The following is an 18,670-nucleotide window of genomic DNA, read 5'->3' as shown; positions in this document are numbered from 1 at the left end:
TCCAACCAGCAATGGCGAGTAAGTACAGCAAGAGTTATCACTAACAATCTAGAATCCAAGGCTAAAACTACTATTATACAGCTGGCGTCTACAGCAAAGACGGGCTACATGCGGTCTTTGGTGATCCAGAGAACTGCCAACGAGAGAAAACATATACACTACGATCCAATTGTCAAGCGCCATGTTTTGTTTACGGAAAATAGAAAGCGTAAGATGCCACAGAAGAAACCGTTGGACTTCTCCAGGGGAGCGTTTGACTGGCAAAAGAAGAGATAGTTGATGGTGTCCCTGAGTGAATGTTAGAGTATTCTCAGCGACAATTTTTTTCCCTCCACGTTGTCTACGAGTGCTGCATATCAGTGAGTACTGACTGACACCACTTCACCGAAGATCAACGAGTCAATCTTGTGTATCGCTCGTTCATCATCTATATGTACATATTGGGTTCTGAGCCCGCGAAAATTTTTGCGTTGAAGAAATAGTAGTGGCAACTAAATAAATAATATGGATAATGAGTGAGGAAACAACCAATCCTGGGGATTCGCATGTCGACAACACAGATATCCAACCTCACGATGAGCCTTCTGTGGTGAAGCAAGAGGGAGATAACGTGGAACACAATAATGATGACGAAGAAGAAGAAGGAGAATTCGAGGACGTCAACTTAGATGAGGAAGCAGAGGATGACGAGGACGAGGACGAAGACGAAGATGACGACGATGAAGCACTTCGTGGACGTAAGAAAAGAAGAGGCAACCAGTTCCTGGATGTCGAGGCCGAAGTCGACGATGATGAGGAAGAAGACGAGGATGACGAAGATGCTGAAATACTCCGTAATGAGTTCTTAGCAGACGACCAGGCACACGATGAAACCGGTGTGGTGAGCGACCGGTTGCACAGAAAGCTGGATCGCTCAAGGGAAAAGCTTGACGAACAGGATGCACAGGCTTTGGCAGACCAGTTCAAGGCCAGGTATGGTCGTTCTGCGTCGTCTCGTTATATGGGGTCGACCACAAATGTCTCTCAACGTCTGTTGCTGCCATCTGTTGATGACCCTTTGATCTGGGGCATTCGTGTCAGAAACGGATTGGAGAAAGAGCTGGTCAAACAAATATATGCTCGGATGTTGAACAAGAGATATACGGACGTTTTCAGTGCCTTCCAAAGAGACAACTTCAGCGGCTACGTTTACATCGAAGCTCGCAGACTGGACGCTGTTAATCAAATCATTCAAGGCTTGCCTGGAATGTACGCAAACAACAAGGTTCTTGTGCCAATTGAGGAGTATCCAGACTTGCTTCGTCCCGGAAGATCGAATGAAGTCCAGCTGCAGCCGGGATCATATGTGCGTATCAAGGTTGGAAAGTATAAAGGGGATCTGGGAATTGTTGACAATCTTGCAGAAAACGATTTGGAAGTGCGAGTTAAATTAGTTCCAAGACTGGATTACGGTAAATCACAAGGCACTCTGGATTCTGGAAAAGGAAGACGTGGTCCTACAAGCTCGAAGTTTAGGCCTCCACAAAGACTGTTCTCTGAGATTGAGGCCAGCCAGAACGATCCCGAGCACCTGTCTACCGCTAGAAGAGAAAGAGGTTATTACATCTACCGAAATGAGGAGTTTATCGATGGGTTCTTGTACAAAGATGTCAAGATTCAGCAAGTTGAAACCAGGAATGTCAAGCCGACTCTGCATGAGCTGACGCTTTTCAACTCTGGAAGCAGTTCAGAGGGCATTGATTTGCAATCAATTGCCTCTTCTTTGAAAGATGCTAGTGATAAGGCCATTGTGTTTCAGCCTGATGACAGAGTGGAGATTGTCAGTGGTGAGCAAGCCAAGATGAAGGGTAAGGTGGTTTCTGCGCCGGAAGCTAAGATTGCTCGAATTCAATTGGAAGGCAATGACGACCCAGAGGTGAATAACTCCATTGTAGAGGTGCCAACATCCACGCTCAGAAAGATTTTTCTTCCTGGTGATCACGTCACAGTGATATATGGTGTCCATTCAAATGAGAGCGGACTGATCGTGAAAGTGGAGGAGAATCAAGTGACGCTTGTTTCCGACCAGACAAAGAAAGATATTACTGTGTTCCCTAATTATTTGATGAAGTCCATCGATTCCTCTACCAACTCAACGCAAACTGGAGCTTTCGAGTTGTTCCAACTAGTCAAGCTGAACTCGCAATCTGTTGGAATGGTTATTCGGGCAGAGAAAGAAGTGTTTACAGTGCTCTGCACTGACGGACGAGTCGTGAAAGTGGAGCCCAAGGCCATCCAATCTCCACTGGAACTCAATAAGATGACCGAAAAGACCACCGACAGAAACGGTCTTGAAATTGCAGTCGGAGACGTTGTCAAAGAAGTTTCAGGCGAGAGGAGAGAGGGAAACATTGTGCATATTTACCTTTCGCATCTTTTCTTAAAGTCCAAGAACGTTACTGAAAATAATGGTATCATAGTGGTTGATGCCACCGAAGTTCAGACAGTGTCCAACAAGGGCTCTATATTGTCAACATTCAAAGCCCCAGATCTCAATAAAATGAATCCAGACCGGCTGATGCCTCCTCCCGCAGCTCCCATAGTGGCTGCCAAATTCGGTGGCCGCGATATTACTCTCAATCAGAATGTTAGTGTCAGAAAGGGTCCTTATAAGGGTAAAAAGGGTATCGTGAAAGATGCAAACGGAGAAGTTGCTCGTGTGGAGATGCACAATCCGGCCAAGATCATTCCAATCAACAAATCAGATTTGCTTTTCGAGACTCGTCCCGGCCAGTTCGTGCCGTACGAACAGTATATGGAAAATTACAGGGGCAGACGTCCAGGCGCGGCATATTCATCTGGAGGTGCTCCAAACGGTGCTCCACTTCGCGGTAATGGTCCTGATCTAGGCCCTGGGGGCGGAAGAACTCCAGCTTGGGGTAGTGGAGGCAAAACCCCAGCTTGGGGTAGTGGCGGTAAGACTCCTGCTTGGGGCAGTGGTGGTAAAACTCCTGCTTGGGGTAGCGGAGGAAAAACCCCAGCGTGGGGCTCTGGAGGAAAAACTCCAGTTTGGAACTCTGGAGGAAAAACGCCTGCTTGGAACTCGGGCGGCAAGACGCCGGCCTGGAACAGTGGGGGCAAGACGCCAGCGTGGAACAGCGGAGGCAAGACTCCTGCGTGGAACGATGGTTCTGGCTCTGTGTGGGGAGGACGGTCTGCTTGGCAGCCCGACGCGGAAACTCCTCGTGACAACGATTGGGGCGTTTCTCCTGCGGTTGGAGATTGGACTGCTCCTACTCCTGCTAAAGATGACGACGACTACCATCCCGAGTAACTATGTAAAATAAAGTGTTTGTGACCCGTATATAGTAATGGCAGCATGAAAAGTTCACGAACAGCTGGAAAAAAAAAAACTGGACGCGGTGTTTGTTATTGGATCTGTGTTTAACTTGACGTATGAAGGTGATCGAAATTGTGAAATATATTATACTGTTCGCCGGTCTTGCTTCCTCGTTGAAACTTGAGATCCCGGCAACTCTGCACAGTCCGCCTCCAAAATGTGTGCGTGAATTTGTCTCCGATGGACAACTTGTTGTGGTCAACATTAACACCGACGGATATGTGGGCGACGGCCAAGTTTTAACGCTGCGTATTGTTGATTCCGAAGGCAACGAGTATCGTAAGAAGAGAGACGTGGCTGGTAATTTCCGCGCAGCGTTCACGTCGCAATCGTCATCGTCGTTCGACATCTGTTTCGAGAACCACTTGCAAAATAGACAGAAAGAGGGTCAATTGTCGCGTGAGATTGAGCTCGAGGTTGAGGCGGGTGCTGCTGCTAGAGATTGGAACGCTATCCAGGCAGTTGAGAAGCTCAAGCCGGCAGAGGTCCAGTTCCGCAAGATTGAGGAAATGGTCGACGAAATCAGCGAGGAATTGCAATACTTGGTGAGAAGAGAGGAGAGATTGAGAGACACCAACGAGAGTACCAACAGACGCGTGAGAAACTTCAGCGTTCTTATCATTTTCGTGCTCATAGGAGTCGGCTTGTGGCAAGTGCACTATCTGAGAAACTACTTCAGATCCAAGCATATTTTGTAGGCATTGTGACATCAGTTTAATCCCACTTCATGTTTAGCTCCCCCACGCGTCCCAGTATCAATGCGAAGTCAAAGAAGTCGATGTACTGTTTGTCTCCTTGTAGAGTAAGCATATCTGCCACTGTGCTCTGTGGCGTGTCTTGGTTCAACGAGGCTGCCAGCTTCTGCACATCTGAGAAGGTTAAGCGCTCTTTGTAACTGGGTTTGCGTCCGAGGCTGTTCAAAACGAGTTTCCAATTGTCCTGGATCAGATCCAAATTCTGGTTCAAGATCAAAAACAATCCGCCTCGATACAGATAACGTTCGAAATCAACAACCTCGGTGGTACCTTTGAGAATAAAATCATGTGGTTGCAAGAAGTAGATTAGTTTGTCGGAGATGCGCAAGTACTGCTTGAAAAACGGCTTTAGATATTTAAGCAAGAGGTCCTCCGTGCCATTGTCTTCGCAGTACTTCGTGAAAGCATCAAGCAAAAAATCCTCCATTTTCTGTGGGACCGTGTAGCGGCCTCCGGTGAATATGCCATGGAATGCGGTCGCCATAATAAGGTACCCGAGAAAACTCTGTCGAATTATTTATGTAAAGTTGCTGAAATTAGCCAATGAGGAATTAACAATTAACCAGTCCAAAGTGTATGTACAGCCATCATGTCTAGCTATGCACCCCAAGGTGCTTGAATGTATAAATGCCTCGGAGAGAATAAGAGTCCGGATGGGCGGATTCCGACACACTGCACAATACGCTTGACAATAAAAATGCAATACACGCGCATCTACATGAAAAGATTTGTAAAACCGACCACGGCATTGGCCAGAGATGTCGAGTGCTTTTTTCGAAGACACAATAAGCTTTCCCAAAGAACCATCCTCCACCTCAAATGACTCGTGTTTTTTTGAGTCCAAATGCCCTAATTGACACTTCGTTGTGCACCGACACACCCTGGCTGCCCCGTCGAGCTCACCCCGTTTTTCCCGGACTCCTCCCTGCCACCCCCAACCGGGCTCGGAGATGACACCCCGGCACCTGATTTTCCCCGGATTATCTGCACAGCTTGCATGGGGACCTTGTTTCTAGTTAAAAGCAATCTCCTTGCACTTTTTCACCACCAATGTCTGAACCTTGCAAACGGAAATTGGTGACGCTTTTGCCTAACACCATGAAAAAGCGCCAGCAACGTGCTGCTTCCAAGCCCACGACGGTGCTCAACAATCCTCGTGCTGTTACAAAGGGCCAGCCGAAACTCCGCTTCCTGAAGTCTTGCGCAAGGTGTCGCAAACATAAAATCAAGTGCAATCTCAGTGAAACACGCCCAAACCCGTGCTCTGCCTGTTCCCGGCGAGGCCACGACTGCCACATCGAGACGGTCGTCCATGTGCAGCGCTCCACGATCATCAAAAACCTCGCAGATAGCATCGAGGACATGAAGGCCCTGGTGGACATGTTGATGCTGCAGGATAGGTTGCTTCAGAACATTTGCCAGGAAAGAGGAATTAAAGTGGACGGGCTTTTTGATTTAGAGTCTGTCTCTGCTTACCCCTCACCTATGTCTTCGCACACTCCATCTTGCGACGAGAGCTGCAAGTCGCTTTCCATCGATTCGTGTTCGCCGGTCCCTTCGGATGACGAGTACTCCTTCGATGAGTCCCCTTGCTTCAAGCTTGGTAGCAAGGAGTATCCTGCCGCCACTATCCAGTCCTGGCTCAGCGAATTCAACACGGGCTACCTGGCAAAAGCCCCTATCATGCATCACATATCCTCGCCAACTCAGTTATTCCATCAGTCGCCACTTCTCTTTTGGACCATCGCCTATCTTGTGTCCAAAGAGGCAAATATCGTTGGCTATTTAAAACAGCAGTTGCAGGACTCCACCGATATTTATTCTATTCAGGCCATTGTCCTGTTGTCCTCTTTCCCTCAAAAACACAAGTTCGACATCTATTCTCTTCTTCAGCGTGCAAGGGAGATCGCTGTCCAGCACGAGCTGAACAAAGATTATTCCCCGCACTCAAAATTGTCTTCCACTCACTCGCAAAATATCTGGTGTCTGATTTTCGTGCTTGGAACTTTGCATAGCTTCAGACTGGGGAAACAATGGTCGACGTCGTCAGACAGGTTGTTGGAGCTTAAGAAGAACCAGAGCTCGTATACTGGAGAGCTAGTGAACATTACGCTCTATCTGTCAAAGATGCTCAACAGTCTGGTTTTCGATATCGACAAGGAGAATTCGGCAATGGACAATCTGATTCAAAGCTCCTTGTCTTCTTGGAAACACCAACTGAGCTCAATAGCAGCGCCTGAATATCAATCTCTATGCTGTCTGTTGTCCGTGATTCACCTGACACTAACTCTTCTGGAGCCTGCAAAAGAGCTGGCAGACAAAGCTATCCAATACTCCGCCCTGATCTCTCGCTGTCGCGAGCTGGTGGACCAGCTGGTGGGGATGGACATCGAACAGTCGCCGATATTTATTAAGATCGCTTTGGATTTTGCCACACTCTTGACTCTTCGCCTCAGCACTACGCCTTATAGTTCGTGCCCCAAAGAGGAACAAGCCGCTCTGGAGATGTTTGTGAAAATGTTCAAAAAGCTCTCGTCAACACGGGAGTTTGACGACTCTTCAGAGCTGATCTTGTCGATTGTCAATTACCAAACCGCAACGGTCTCTCACGGCTCTCTGTATTACCAAACTTATTCGTTTGCAACTAATCTTTTGCAAGGCCTTTACCCGACATTGGACGACAAACAGAACCCAGATACTGAGGATCCATACGTGATGGATGCAGAATACCGTTTGTTCCAGCAACTGAAGAACTTGGATTTAAGCAACCCTGAGAAACCAAAGCCTTTTGACGTCGTGGACGTGTTTTTGAGACTGGAGGATGAAACAGACACTCTTAACGAGATAATCTAACACTATTTATACAATTATGCAATCATCGGGTCCAAAACCATACATGATTTTGTCCACCGACCGTTTGATGCTAATCCAATCACTGCGGCGACTCACAAAGGAATACACTTCTTCCGGACTGAAAATACCGTTGTCTCTTCCAAGGTCTATCACTAGCTTTCCAAGATCCTTGCATTTCTTTTTATCGTCGCACTCGATCAAAAACAACTGGCTGATTTTTTTGAAAGCCACCAGATACTGCACCGTCTGCTTAATTTTGTACCTGACAAAAAAGTCGTACAGATAGTTGATATCGGTGATGAACTGGATCGCGCCTATGGTTGAGATGATCAGTTTTTTGGTCAGAAGCTTTATAAAGGTCGCAATAAACCGCTCGCCAATCTCCTCTTTAAATATGTCCAGTATGGCCTTATCAATAGATTCCGACAACATTTTAAAATGTGATTCCAGTATGGTAACAGTTTGCTTGACGTAAACACTTGGCTTTCCGTTTTTAATCCCCATCTGCTCCATGTTCACCAGATTGTAAGTTCCCTCGTTCACCTGAGACCTAAGAATGCACATATTGACCTCATTCATGATGACACCAATGCTGATATCAAGTCCATCAGCGACGTACGCATCAAGCATCATTTCGAGCTTCGATATGGTTTTTTCGCACTGGTTGGAAGATAAAAAGTCTCTGCTTTTTTGCGGTTTCGTTTCCACAATCTCGTTCTTCACTAGTTCTTCGTTATAGAAAATGTTGATCATTTGTAAAATTAAGTCTCCAACATTAACCAGCTCAATAAAGTTGGTAAGTGGCTCCACTGTGTAGTCCACACTAACATCCAGCTCTGCTGGATTGTACTCCTTTAATCGAGTCAATGCTTCCTGGAACCCGCTTTTTATATGGCGGTCAATCAATGTCGAAAGCATGTCTATAAATATATCCTGACAAACTTTGTAGATACTGGCTTTAATGTCAGAGGTGGCAGAGTTTTTCGTCAATCCAAGTAGTAGGTCGTAGCTGTTTTTGACATGCTGTAGAATTAGAACTGTCAAATCCATGCTGACCAGCGATTTGATGTTTTGAACATTGGTGGTCAAAATTTGTAGTTTAGCAGCAAACTTGGTCAGTCTTGTCTCGTTTTCAACCTCCTCTTTTTCTGTTTTCTTTGCTCCTTTGAGTCTGAATATATTAGTGAAACTACTGAAAATGTCGAATGTATGGTTTGTTTGTGCTTCTGAGGAATCATCCACAAACTTGAGAATCTCTTGTTCAAGCATTCTTTCATTCTCAACTTTGTTAAGTTCCCAGGAGTTTATTAAGTGGACGAGAGACTGGTGGCATTGTTTTGGTAGCTGATCGGAAAACTCCACCAGATGGGGCTCGTAATAGAAATTGATAAATCCAGTGATCACCGGATAATAATCCATTTTCGTGGCCTGTTTGGACGAGTCCATTGAGCTTTGCGGATAGTTCAAGTTCGCAAAAGTTGACAGCAGCTTATGATGCAGAAAAGGAACGCACTGGAAATAGAGCGAGTTCTCGTTCATGATGTTGACATGGGGTGGATCCGTTTTCTCGTCTTCTGGCTCCTCCGCTAAATCTTCTGGCTCATCAAGACCATCAACATGCTTTGCACGATTTAGAAGCTTCTCAACCAGTCCCCCAATCAAGTAGTTTCCGAGAAATGTCTCCATCAGCTTCAGCACAATGGGCACTTCATCGGCATTGGTATCAAATATCCTATCAATTTCATTCAATTGACTATTCAGTAAGCTTGCAACTTGATCAAAGATCGTGTCAACTTCCACAAAATCCAGATAGTATCCTTTCACGACTCCGCGGGCCTTGTGCGTGGCCTTCTTGAGAACGCGGTCCACGGTGTCCATGGATGACAGAAATGAATAAGTTTCAACATATCTATCAAGGAAGAACTCCAGTAAAGCTTCCAAACTGTCCACCTCGATGTCGCCGATATCTAGACTCAAATTGTCAAGTGCGCTGATCAATTTGCGTGCCTCCTTGAAGTCCTCTTGTCTCAGCCGTATTTCAATTTCTCGAATCACTGATGTTACAAACAGATCCAAAATCGTATTAAGCCTGATGACCATATTCCTGTACCTGTCCTCATGCCTGTATATTTGTATGAATTTGCCGATACCAGCAAAGAGCATGGACTGGTCAAAAGGATCATTGAACTCTTTGAACACTGCAAGCGACTGGAAATTGGAGTAGTTTTTCACCAGAAGATCATTAGATATGGGCGCCATGATCTCGTAGATTTTGATGAACTCCAAGCGAGCTAAATTGGGGTCCGAGACGCTTTTGGACACACAGTTTATAGGTGTCAATTCTTCGTCAATGAGCAAAGAAGTATCTCCAGAGGTCCTCCGGGTTGTTGCTTTCCCAATCTCGTTCCCCTGACTCCCATGCCTTTTCCAGCAGTGTATCGTTTTCAGATATCCTATCCACAACTTGTTGTCATTTATGATCTCATTGTAACAGGACTTGTTAACTAAGCTGAAGTTCAGCAAATCTCGAAAATTGCTAATATTCACTGCAATCGTATGAACAATATTGGCGGGTATCACCTTGATCGGCGGGCGAGGCCAGCCTGGCATGTCTACCGCATTCATAGGGGCACAAATGAATTCAATTTATTTTGATACCAGTTATCGTCGCGTCGATTATGCTATATAGAGTGATGGTACCTATTTAAGATACATACGTAAATGGCGATACTAGCTGTCACATGCATCACACACAGCCTCCAGTTGCGTCTTTCGGGGACATTCCAATCCAGCAGGAAGTCCATCAAAGACAATTTCATCGACTGTCTCTTCACCAGATCGTCCTCGTAGAGCGGCTTGATGACCCCCAGACGGTCTCTAAGGCGGCTGTTCAGTCTTCTTGTGCTCTCAGGGTACATATAGACCATCACAAAGGAAGCAATCATTAGGAGTATCACAAAACCGTACCACCTGAGGCCCTGGTAAGGGTCTGGGAGATAGCAAAGCCTCGATCGCAAGGTATCGTGAGCCACCACCAACGATCCTGTTTCGTCGACAACAAAGTCTGGATCAGCAACGCCATCTAGCGGATTATACAGCGAAAGCAGTTGGATAGCAGGTCTCTTGATTCCTCCCGTCATGGCAGATGACTTGACGGTAATTTCGTCAGTAAATGCTTCGCCGGCTACCGAGCGAACGGCTCCCGTGTTTGCCAAGGGATGACGAATGTGACAATAATCGTGATCATCTCCAGAAAAGATGACTTTTGGTTTGATCGAGTTTAAAATGCGCTGGCTCAGCTCGTACTCGATCACTGTCTGGTACTGCTTGCCGCGCATCACTGGAAACCGTTTCTTCGATTCGCGCAGTGGACCGCACGTCTGAGATTCTGTAAACCTGTAAAGCGGCACGTGGCTGACCAGAATTCGAGGATACTGTTTTGCAGGGTGGTCATCTTGGCTCAGGGCCGCAAGAAATTCTGTGGGATCTTTATTCACCTCCGGGTGTTCTGTTGAGGATAAAGAAATTGTGTCTAAAAGGACGAGAGTATGATTTCCCAGAACGAGATAGTCGTTAGGGTTGCCGAAAAATGTTCTGAAGCGGTTCAGTACGGCAATATCAACTCCATTTCCAAAACCGATATCGTGGTTTCCGGGAATTTGAGCCAGAGTTCTTGTTGACTCCACTGGATCAAAAACTTTGTGGAAGCGCGAGTATTCTGCGTACCAAACAGGGTTGGCCCACTCACGGCCGCCATCAAAGAGGTCTCCAACAAATAGCGTGGTGTCTGGACTGAGGATCTGGTGGTAAAGCCGATGATTTCGGTGTAAATAGTTGTCGCTAAGCCGCTGTGTTAAATATAGCAAGATCCTGTTTCTTGTAGGATACGAGAAGTCGTCCACCAATTGAGGATCTCCGACGACGACCAGATGATGTGGATCGGCACCTGAAGGCCAATTCTCCCAATTTTTCCAGCGGCAGGACTTAATCATGCTGCTTACTTGCCATCTCTCAAAATAGTGCACGACAAAGAGCCAGAGAAGCAGGAACGCGACAAACTGTCTGGACCGGAATCGCGCGCCATTGGCTAACTTTGTCGGCTTCGGACGCAGGTCTATGGTTGCTCGAGCCCCCTGGTACGCGTTTCCAATGCCGATCGAGGTGACTCCCCGGAATTTCGACATGGCGAGCACTTTTTACCACAGCTAAAATGTTTTAAAAAATGGCATCCTCGGTTACGTAATTGTATGGGCGATGAGACTCACCGACGGTCTCTTCGCGGAGGCGAAGACAAGCGCGAAAGGGCGGATCTGTACAACTTCGATGGCTACCTTGCAACAGGGGTATCTGAGCAGCTGACTCTGAACGTTGTTTCGAAAGTGCCGGCCGGCGCACGGCTTCGGCACAACCCCGAGCTGGACGATTTCAAAGACGCGGTTGAGCGATATCCCCTAAACCTGGTGGACCTAAGGACGAAGGCACGCAGTCGTCAGCGTTCTTTGCCGCCAGCAAAGCAGGGAAACCGCCACAAGGATCCGCTGGACTCGACGTTATTCGAGGCATTCCACAAGAGGGGCGAGAAAGAGGAGAAACGGTTTGCCCGTGACGACCGAAACAAGCTGTTGCGCGAGTATCAAAACTGCATGGAGCTGCTCGCTAAGCTTGGAGAGTCCAAGGCAGAGCAAAAAGACGACAGACTTCGGTTTCTGCTAGAGACCACAAAGATAAATGACGTCAACGATCCATTGGAATTGGACATAAAGTTCATGTTAACTGTTAAAGAGTTGGTCCATTTCGTTCTTAACTATGAGCGGGTGAAGCAGCTCGAGGCGCAGATCAAATCGACCTTGGACAAAGACCGTTGGGACGAGTCAGATGGTGATCTGGACGAGATACGAGCACGCCGAAAACGACGGATGATCCACAACCACGGGCCAACGGTCAAGATCAAATTCTTGGACGGTGTGGTTCTGCAGTTCGATCCTTTAGGTCGCGCCAAAATACATAGACGTTAATATACCATGTTATTTCCTGTGCTAAACGTTACTCTTCTCACCGCCCATAACGACGTCGAGCCCGGCAAATTCGTCACACAAAGTGCGCAGAAACTCCACGTCCACTAGCAGAATTAATCTTATGAGGACGCTCATCACTTTATAGTAATTGTCCTGGAACTGTGAGTAGTACTTGAACATGGAGACGAATAGAAGAGCCGAGAAAAGCGCGTTGGCAGCAAAGAGCGTGTTTCTGCGGAAATGTAGCTTTTCGGCCTCACGTTTGCTGTTTCTAGTTGGTCTGGTCAGGAAACTTGCTAATCCCTCTCTCCAATCCACCCGCTCTCCTTTGGCCGTGTCATTTTTCAGTATGAATCTGTTCTGCGTGATATTCATCACACAAAACACCAAAAACGCCTTCATGTGAACACTGTTATCGTCTTGCTGAGTTATATATGCCCAAGAAACCAAAGCAATGAGTTTCCGAACGCTGACAATGGCATAGGCGACCAACAGCTCGTTGACCGGGCTCGTTCCAGACGACAGACGGAGCAACCGGAAAAGAAGCTGAAAACAGCCTATGAGCATCCGGGACACCTTTTCCACTAGTAAGGGTAACAAATTGAGCCCCGCCTTGACCAGACCTCCACGCGTTTCCGGCACAGACTGGAAAGATTTGACATAAACAATTGATCCATAGCAAAACAGAACCATAGTGTAAACGCCGACATACGCAGCCATGGCGATCTTGGCTACCACATTCGATTCTCCAAATATTAACACAAAAGCGAGACACCCATAGAGGTGGTATTTAGCGATCCTCCCTATGGAAGAGAGAGGAACCGAGACTTGTCTCATCACAATATATTCGTTGACTGCTTAAGTAATCTTACACTTGGATACATGGCAAAATAAATTGAAGGGCTTTTTCATCTAAACTTCTTACAGTATGGACAATTCGAAAGTAGTGGACTCGACCACTTCAATTATTACGAGAAAGGACTTTCTGGCGCCTTCAAGGGTGACCGAAATACTTGACTCCGACCCCCACCTCGAATTGCACATTACAGAAGCCTCCAAATCGAACGAGACGCATAACCATCTGCAGAGTTATATCGTGTATACGATAAAAGTTGGGCCTCTAATGGTCAAAAGACGATATAGTGAGTTTGAGATGCTGCGTACGTGTTTGATTAAGACCTTCCCCACATTGTTAATTCCTCCGATCCCCGAAAAACAAACATTAGCATCAAATTTGACGTCCACTACTGCCAAGTCACTCGAGTCACATTTTCCAACCGCGAACGGCACCTCAGCAAACAACAATAACCCATTGAACCTAGTCGAGTATCGAAAACGGATGCTCGGTGTGTTTCTGAACCGATGTTTGGCTATTGACCAGATCAAGAAATGTCGCTATTTTCTTAGCTTTCTCGACCCAGAGACCAATTTTAGCGACTTTCTTGCATTTAAAGAAAACCAGATTCTTTACAAGACATCAATTTACAAGCTGGCGCCGTTTGATCCGCTTTCAAACCTTGAAAATCAGATATACCTTACTCTTCCCGTGCCATCTGCTTCAAATTTTGGCTCATTTCCAGAGCTAGCTGGCGAAGAACAATTTGAAAACTTTGTCAAGTTCGAAAACAAGTTTTCCAAGTATGAGACAGTGCTTGATAACATCTCGCGCATCAACAAACGGCTTGTCAAGCACTTCACTGAGATGTCTCCCGATCTAACGGAGCTTGGATCATCCTTCAAAGCATTGTCACTGATTCAGGATTCAAACTCCATTGAAAACGTTGGTAGAGTGTTTGACAGATCCTTAATTTATGCCAACCAGCTTTCTGAGGCAACAAATCTGGGCCTTTTAGACAAGCTCATTGAGCTCAAGAACTTCACCAAAATAGCTAAGAAAATCATCCAGTACAACCGAAACAAGGCTGTGCAACTCAAGGTGGTGGAGAAGTCGTTGCAAGACTCGCGCGCCAAGTACAAAGAATATCAGAAACAGGAGGAGGAAATATCCAGAATTGATGCTCTTGCGTCGCGGGCAACTGGCTCAGAGCAATCTGGTAATTCTAGCGCAGAAGCGCCGCTCACGGATGCAGAGCTACAATCTGCTCTTTATGTGAACGCCAAAAAGCCATTTTATGGGAAAATACCCGGAATCAAGAAGATCAACAATGTCATACTGAAGTACACAGACTCTAATCCAGATCAAACGCGCAAAAACCGTATTTACGATTTACGACTCAAGATATATCAACTTGAAAGACAACAGGAGATTCTCGAAGAGGAACTAGGGAAGATTAATGACGAAATATGGGACCAGCTCGTGAAATTCCACGAATGGTTCAGATCAAACTTAGCACAGCTAGTCGTTGAGTACAACAAACACTTGGGCGAATATATTCAGATAAATCTGGAAGCTTGGGAAGGCTGCTATAATAGGTGATATGTCAAAATATTAAACGTATTTATTTTTAGTGCACTGCCACATACGCCACAAGTTTACAAGAAATTCCCTTATCTTTTCCTCTTCCTGCCGCTTTTGCCATCCAATTAAAACACAAAGCACGAGCGTTCAAATATTAAGCGCAGCCCGATTTGATAGTAAGACACAAGATGGCCACGAAGGAAGCATCGAGCTCTTCCTCAGGTCTAGCTACACCAGATAGCGCTACACCGCACAATAACGGCAGCACCAATAATGTTTCAGACATCTTAACCCCCCAAGAGCTTTCCTCAGATGATTCTTGGTCCATTGTGACTGGGAGCGACTCACAATCAGTCGCTTATGATGACGTTGTATCCAGCGATGATGGAGAACGGGAAGAACATAACAAAGAGATTCGAGCTTCGGTTTCTACGCTCAAAAACGAACTTAACGGATCACACTTCTCGGTGCCTCGAATTGAACTGGATAAGGGGCCAGAAGAAGTTGCTGAAGATCGGGGTGCACCCGATGAGTCTCTCACTACACTTATCGACCATGTGAAATCTTTGAAGCGGGATAAATTGAAATCGTGGCATTGTATTGCCGCACTAGGACTTGCCCTGACCATGTTGGTTGGAGGAACGGTATTCAGAACTAAGGACGTGGACTGCTCTGCTGTGTCTGAGAATATGAGAATGACACTTCAAGACTGTCTAGTCAAGGGTTTAGATACCAAAATGGGGTGCTTAAAGCAGTATTTTGAAGAGCGCAAAGCGTATGAAACTCGCTGCTCATTTCAAGATCAGGACCTCATAACTTTCGAGAGCCATCTCAAATTCGGAAGGGAAATGTTTGGCGAAGGCGCGCTGGCTGAAGCTTATAGCGGACTTCTTTGGGCAAAGGAACAAAGACTTGAATTAGGCGAGAAGGGACTAGAGTGGTCTCGCAGGTTCGGGAGCGCTATGAAGGAGAACTTTTCGACAAGCTTGAAGGTACTTGCTCAGGCTAAAGAGCTTTCCATCGAGAAGCTGGGGGACACAGGTTTAGTATTACGTCGACTGACTAAGGAATGGGGGTACAACATGAGGAAAGGGCTCCAATTTGCAGATAATTTTCTCTTTCAGGCTCGGCTTTGGGCCGGTGGTACTGCTTTAGCTTTTGCGAGAGACGGGAAAGTTGCAATTGAGCGTGGCGATGAGCGCTTGAAGGAACTCTTGACTAAAGTGAAAACCGTCTCTTCAATGTTGTCTCAACGGTACTTAGATATACCTAAAGGGCTTTCTTCGCTAGTGGAGTTCAAAGACATTGCTCAAGGGAAGTTATTGGAATCCGGACAGAGGTCCTTGAAGAATTCCACTCGTGCGCTCAAATATATTCGCCAACGATTGCCGCTGATTCGCAGAAAATGGGTCTCGTTTGCTTGCAGCCTATACAGAGAATCCTGCCTCTCCTTCAGCAATGTAGGCTCACATTTACACACACAGTTCAAGCTGTCAGCTCATGGAGTCAGAGAATTCAACACGATATTACACGATAAATTTCTACAATGGTACAATAGTTTTGAAATACCCTGGTTTTAGTTTGAGTCCATTACGGCTCCGGAGAGTTTGGGATGGTCCCGGTTATGGTTTTGGTTAATTGTACTATGTATAGGTTGCTGGACTTTCGAATGACAATTAAGAAAAGGGCTGTAGCACCGAAGTAGCTAAATCGAGGGAGTGGACTATATTAAGTCAGGAGTTCCACCAACTGGCCATAAACGTCTTCTGAGATCATGCCGATCTTAAACAAGTAAGTGTGCAAACTCTTGACAAGAATCAGAATATCAGGACCCGAAAGGTTAATAACAATTGTCTGCAGAAGGTTTCCAACGTTGAGGTGATGTGTCGAGATGAAAGTTTCGTAATACAAGTACGAGAAGGAGCCCATCAGGAACTGGCAGTCCATTCTATCGGTGACTCCTCCATGACCTGGGATCGTATCACCAAAGTCTTTGATCTTGAACGCACGCTTGAGGCCAGAAGCGAAGAAGCCTCCAAACGGAGCAATCAACGAGGCAAAGAGAGACAAGATGGTAGCATGGAGATAGATTGGTTTGATTTGGACATATTCTTTCCCAACTATTTTCGCCACATCGGCTGGAATTTTGTAGATCTGGTGGATGAACACGGGATTTGGTTCACAGGAGACACCAGTCAAACAGTTAACCTGCAAATCGTTGTAGTTTTCGATTGGGCAAATGAAGTAGTTGTAATTGCACAAGTAGTAAGTGAGAACAATCGATGCAAATGTGGTGCAAATCCATGCTCCAACAAACCCTTCAACAGTCTTTTTGGGAGAAATGGAGATGAGTTGAGTTCTACCAAAAGTGATTCCGCAAATGTAGGCAAAAATATCGTTGGTGATCACAAGTCCGACCGGCAGCAAGAACCAAATCATGCCATGAAGGATATTATTGACGATACAATGGCCTTGGAAGATCACCAACAGCAAGATCATATGGGTGATGCACAATTGTGCAAACTGGAATTTCAAGTAGCCTTTCTTCAGAGTAGAGACAAAGAACACAAAGGCGAAGACGTACGAGCAGTACGAGACGAATTTCTGATGGATAATGAACTTCATCGCCAAAACAGAAAAGTAGTTGGAGTCGATCAAAAAGTTGATGGTGTATGTGATGAGCGATTTGCCTTCCAAGTAGGCAATAGTGGTGATTAGCAAGTACCAATTGAGATACCCTGTGTACTTGAGGTCCTGGTTTTTTGCTCTCTCACTCGTGATGGAGATAAGCTCTTTGAAAACCAGCACCTGGAGAACTAGGACCAGCATGATAGTCCAGAAGTGGCCTGCACAGATTATGAAGAACATACCGAAAATCATAACAAGGGTCCAAATAGTTCTTACGATGAAGGCTTGTTTCTTGCGTTCTTTCTCATTGACGACAATTGTCGGCTTTTCCTCTGCAGCAGGAGCAGAAGGGGACGCTGACTCTTTGGTCTCCTTCGAGGTTTTGGGTCCGGCCATGTTTTTTCTATAACAGCTTATCGAATATTCTGAAATAATTTTTTTTTCCGGTCGCGTCGACCCAATCACATGTGATACTGTAATGCTATTATTGTTGAACAGCTGTGTACATGACGAAATAGTATCTATATAACCGTAACGTAGAAGCGAAAAAACCCGTTTTTTTATTCCCGACCCCACTTCTAGAACATAAGCATGGTACAAGAAATTTGTCTTGTGACGATTTCTTTTTCATGTCCAAAATAGAAAAACCAAAGGTTCAGTACCAGAATTTGGACAAGTCCCGTCTTCTGGAGCAGCTGGATGAAGATATACAGGAGCTCAACCAGCTGAAGCAGAAGATAAAGCAGTTGGAAGAGAAAAAAGAAGACAAGGAACAGCAACTACAAGAGTTGGAAAAGGCAGCGACTCAAGTGCCTAGTGTGCTTCTAAACTCAACCTACAGGGAATATCGTCAATATGACCTCGCATATGATCGTGTGAAGCAGTTTTACAAAGAGCAACACGAGTTTCAAACGGTAGCGTACAACATACAGGCTCGAATAAACTTCAAGACCAAGATCCGAGACAGGATGACTATATGGGACGCCTTGCTGAAACTCAACAACCTCTTGGACGAGAGCGATCCTGACACCGAACTTTCACAGATAGAGCATGCGCTACAGACAGCAGAGGCGATTAGAAAAGACAATAAACCGCGATGGTTTCAGCTCGTCGGCCTTATTCATGACCTTGGCAAACTGCTCTATTTCTACGACTCGAAGGGCCAGTGGGACGTCGTCGGCGATACGTTCCCTGTTGGATGTCGCTTTTCAACCAAAATAATACACTACGAATTTTTTAAAGCCAATCCAGACTACAACAATCCGCTCTACAACACAAAATACGGTATTTATTCTCCTCATTGTGGTCTTGAGAATGTCATGCTGAGTTGGGGACACGATGAGTATATGTATCACCTGGCGAAGGAGCAAAGTCATCTGCCTCCACAAGCGCTTGCGATGATCAGATATCACTCCTTCTATCCATGGCACCAGGAAGGTGCCTACAAATATTTAATGAACGAGCGTGACGAAGAGATGCTCAGGGCTGTCAAGGAATTCAACCCTTACGACCTTTACTCAAAGACGGACAAGAAGTGCGACATCGACGAGGTCAAAGACTACTATCTCGAGCTGATTGATGAGTTTTTCCCGAAAAAAGTTATTGATTTCTAGCTGAACTC

At 45.9% G+C, this 18,670-nt stretch overlaps 12 protein-coding genes across 12 annotated transcripts; 7 read left to right on the top strand and 5 right to left on the bottom strand.

Moving 5' to 3' along the window:
- Positions 1–511: 511 nt before the first annotated feature.
- KL928_001971 (uncharacterized protein) lies at positions 512–3,313 on the top strand (the record flags this gene model as incomplete). The annotated part of the gene is made up of 1 exon (XM_043202395.1): positions 512–3,313. The coding sequence occupies one exon, from the start codon at positions 512–514 to the stop codon at positions 3,311–3,313; it is 2,802 nt and encodes a 933-aa protein (XP_043061248.1).
- A 122-nt stretch (positions 3,314–3,435) lies between these two features.
- KL928_001970 (uncharacterized protein) lies at positions 3,436–4,077 on the top strand (the record flags this gene model as incomplete). The annotated part of the gene is made up of 1 exon (XM_043202394.1): positions 3,436–4,077. The coding sequence occupies one exon, from the start codon at positions 3,436–3,438 to the stop codon at positions 4,075–4,077; it is 642 nt and encodes a 213-aa protein (XP_043061247.1).
- Positions 4,078–4,093: 16 nt separating this feature from the next.
- On the bottom strand, positions 4,094–5,133 carry KL928_001969 (uncharacterized protein; the record flags this gene model as incomplete). The annotated part of the gene is made up of 2 exons (XM_043202392.1): positions 4,094–4,564; positions 4,993–5,133. 2 exons carry the CDS (start codon positions 5,131–5,133, stop codon positions 4,094–4,096), a joined length of 612 nt encoding a protein of 203 aa, XP_043061246.1.
- Positions 5,134–5,184: 51 nt separating this feature from the next.
- KL928_001968 (uncharacterized protein) lies at positions 5,185–6,987 on the top strand (the record flags this gene model as incomplete). The annotated part of the gene is made up of 1 exon (XM_043202391.1): positions 5,185–6,987. One exon carries the CDS (start codon positions 5,185–5,187, stop codon positions 6,985–6,987), a length of 1,803 nt encoding a protein of 600 aa, XP_043061245.1.
- Positions 6,988–6,993: 6 nt separating this feature from the next.
- Positions 6,994–9,612, bottom strand: KL928_001967 (uncharacterized protein; the record flags this gene model as incomplete). The annotated part of the gene is made up of 1 exon (XM_043202390.1): positions 6,994–9,612. The coding sequence occupies one exon, from the start codon at positions 9,610–9,612 to the stop codon at positions 6,994–6,996; it is 2,619 nt and encodes an 872-aa protein (XP_043061244.1).
- A 56-nt stretch (positions 9,613–9,668) lies between these two features.
- Positions 9,669–11,171, bottom strand: KL928_001966 (uncharacterized protein; the record flags this gene model as incomplete). The annotated part of the gene is made up of 1 exon (XM_043202389.1): positions 9,669–11,171. The coding sequence occupies one exon, from the start codon at positions 11,169–11,171 to the stop codon at positions 9,669–9,671; it is 1,503 nt and encodes a 500-aa protein (XP_043061243.1).
- Positions 11,172–11,234: 63 nt separating this feature from the next.
- Positions 11,235–12,002, top strand: KL928_001965 (uncharacterized protein; the record flags this gene model as incomplete). Its single annotated transcript, XM_043202388.1, has 1 exon — positions 11,235–12,002. One exon carries the CDS (start codon positions 11,235–11,237, stop codon positions 12,000–12,002), a length of 768 nt encoding a protein of 255 aa, XP_043061242.1.
- Positions 12,003–12,023: 21 nt separating this feature from the next.
- Positions 12,024–12,722, bottom strand: KL928_001964 (uncharacterized protein; the record flags this gene model as incomplete). Its single annotated transcript, XM_043202387.1, has 1 exon — positions 12,024–12,722. One exon carries the CDS (start codon positions 12,720–12,722, stop codon positions 12,024–12,026), a length of 699 nt encoding a protein of 232 aa, XP_043061241.1.
- A 208-nt stretch (positions 12,723–12,930) lies between these two features.
- On the top strand, positions 12,931–14,439 carry KL928_001963 (uncharacterized protein; the record flags this gene model as incomplete). The annotated part of the gene is made up of 1 exon (XM_043202386.1): positions 12,931–14,439. The coding sequence occupies one exon, from the start codon at positions 12,931–12,933 to the stop codon at positions 14,437–14,439; it is 1,509 nt and encodes a 502-aa protein (XP_043061240.1).
- A 170-nt stretch (positions 14,440–14,609) lies between these two features.
- Positions 14,610–16,001, top strand: KL928_001962 (uncharacterized protein; the record flags this gene model as incomplete). The annotated part of the gene is made up of 1 exon (XM_043202385.1): positions 14,610–16,001. One exon carries the CDS (start codon positions 14,610–14,612, stop codon positions 15,999–16,001), a length of 1,392 nt encoding a protein of 463 aa, XP_043061239.1.
- A 148-nt stretch (positions 16,002–16,149) lies between these two features.
- On the bottom strand, positions 16,150–17,445 carry KL928_001961 (uncharacterized protein; the record flags this gene model as incomplete). The annotated part of the gene is made up of 1 exon (XM_043202384.1): positions 16,150–17,445. One exon carries the CDS (start codon positions 17,443–17,445, stop codon positions 16,150–16,152), a length of 1,296 nt encoding a protein of 431 aa, XP_043061238.1.
- A 233-nt stretch (positions 17,446–17,678) lies between these two features.
- On the top strand, positions 17,679–18,662 carry KL928_001960 (uncharacterized protein; the record flags this gene model as incomplete). The annotated part of the gene is made up of 1 exon (XM_043202383.1): positions 17,679–18,662. The coding sequence occupies one exon, from the start codon at positions 17,679–17,681 to the stop codon at positions 18,660–18,662; it is 984 nt and encodes a 327-aa protein (XP_043061237.1).
- Positions 18,663–18,670: the final 8 nt, after the last annotated feature.

Source organism: Ogataea angusta (genome assembly GCF_019207475.1).
Source record: "Ogataea angusta isolate 61-244 chromosome Unknown 61-244_NODE_3_length_881311_cov_93.026150, whole genome shotgun sequence".
NCBI classification, from domain to species: Eukaryota; Fungi; Ascomycota; class Pichiomycetes; order Pichiales; family Pichiaceae; genus Ogataea; species Ogataea angusta.
Note: the sequence above shows the minus strand (reverse complement) of the source record. Positions and strands in the feature narration are given on the sequence as shown.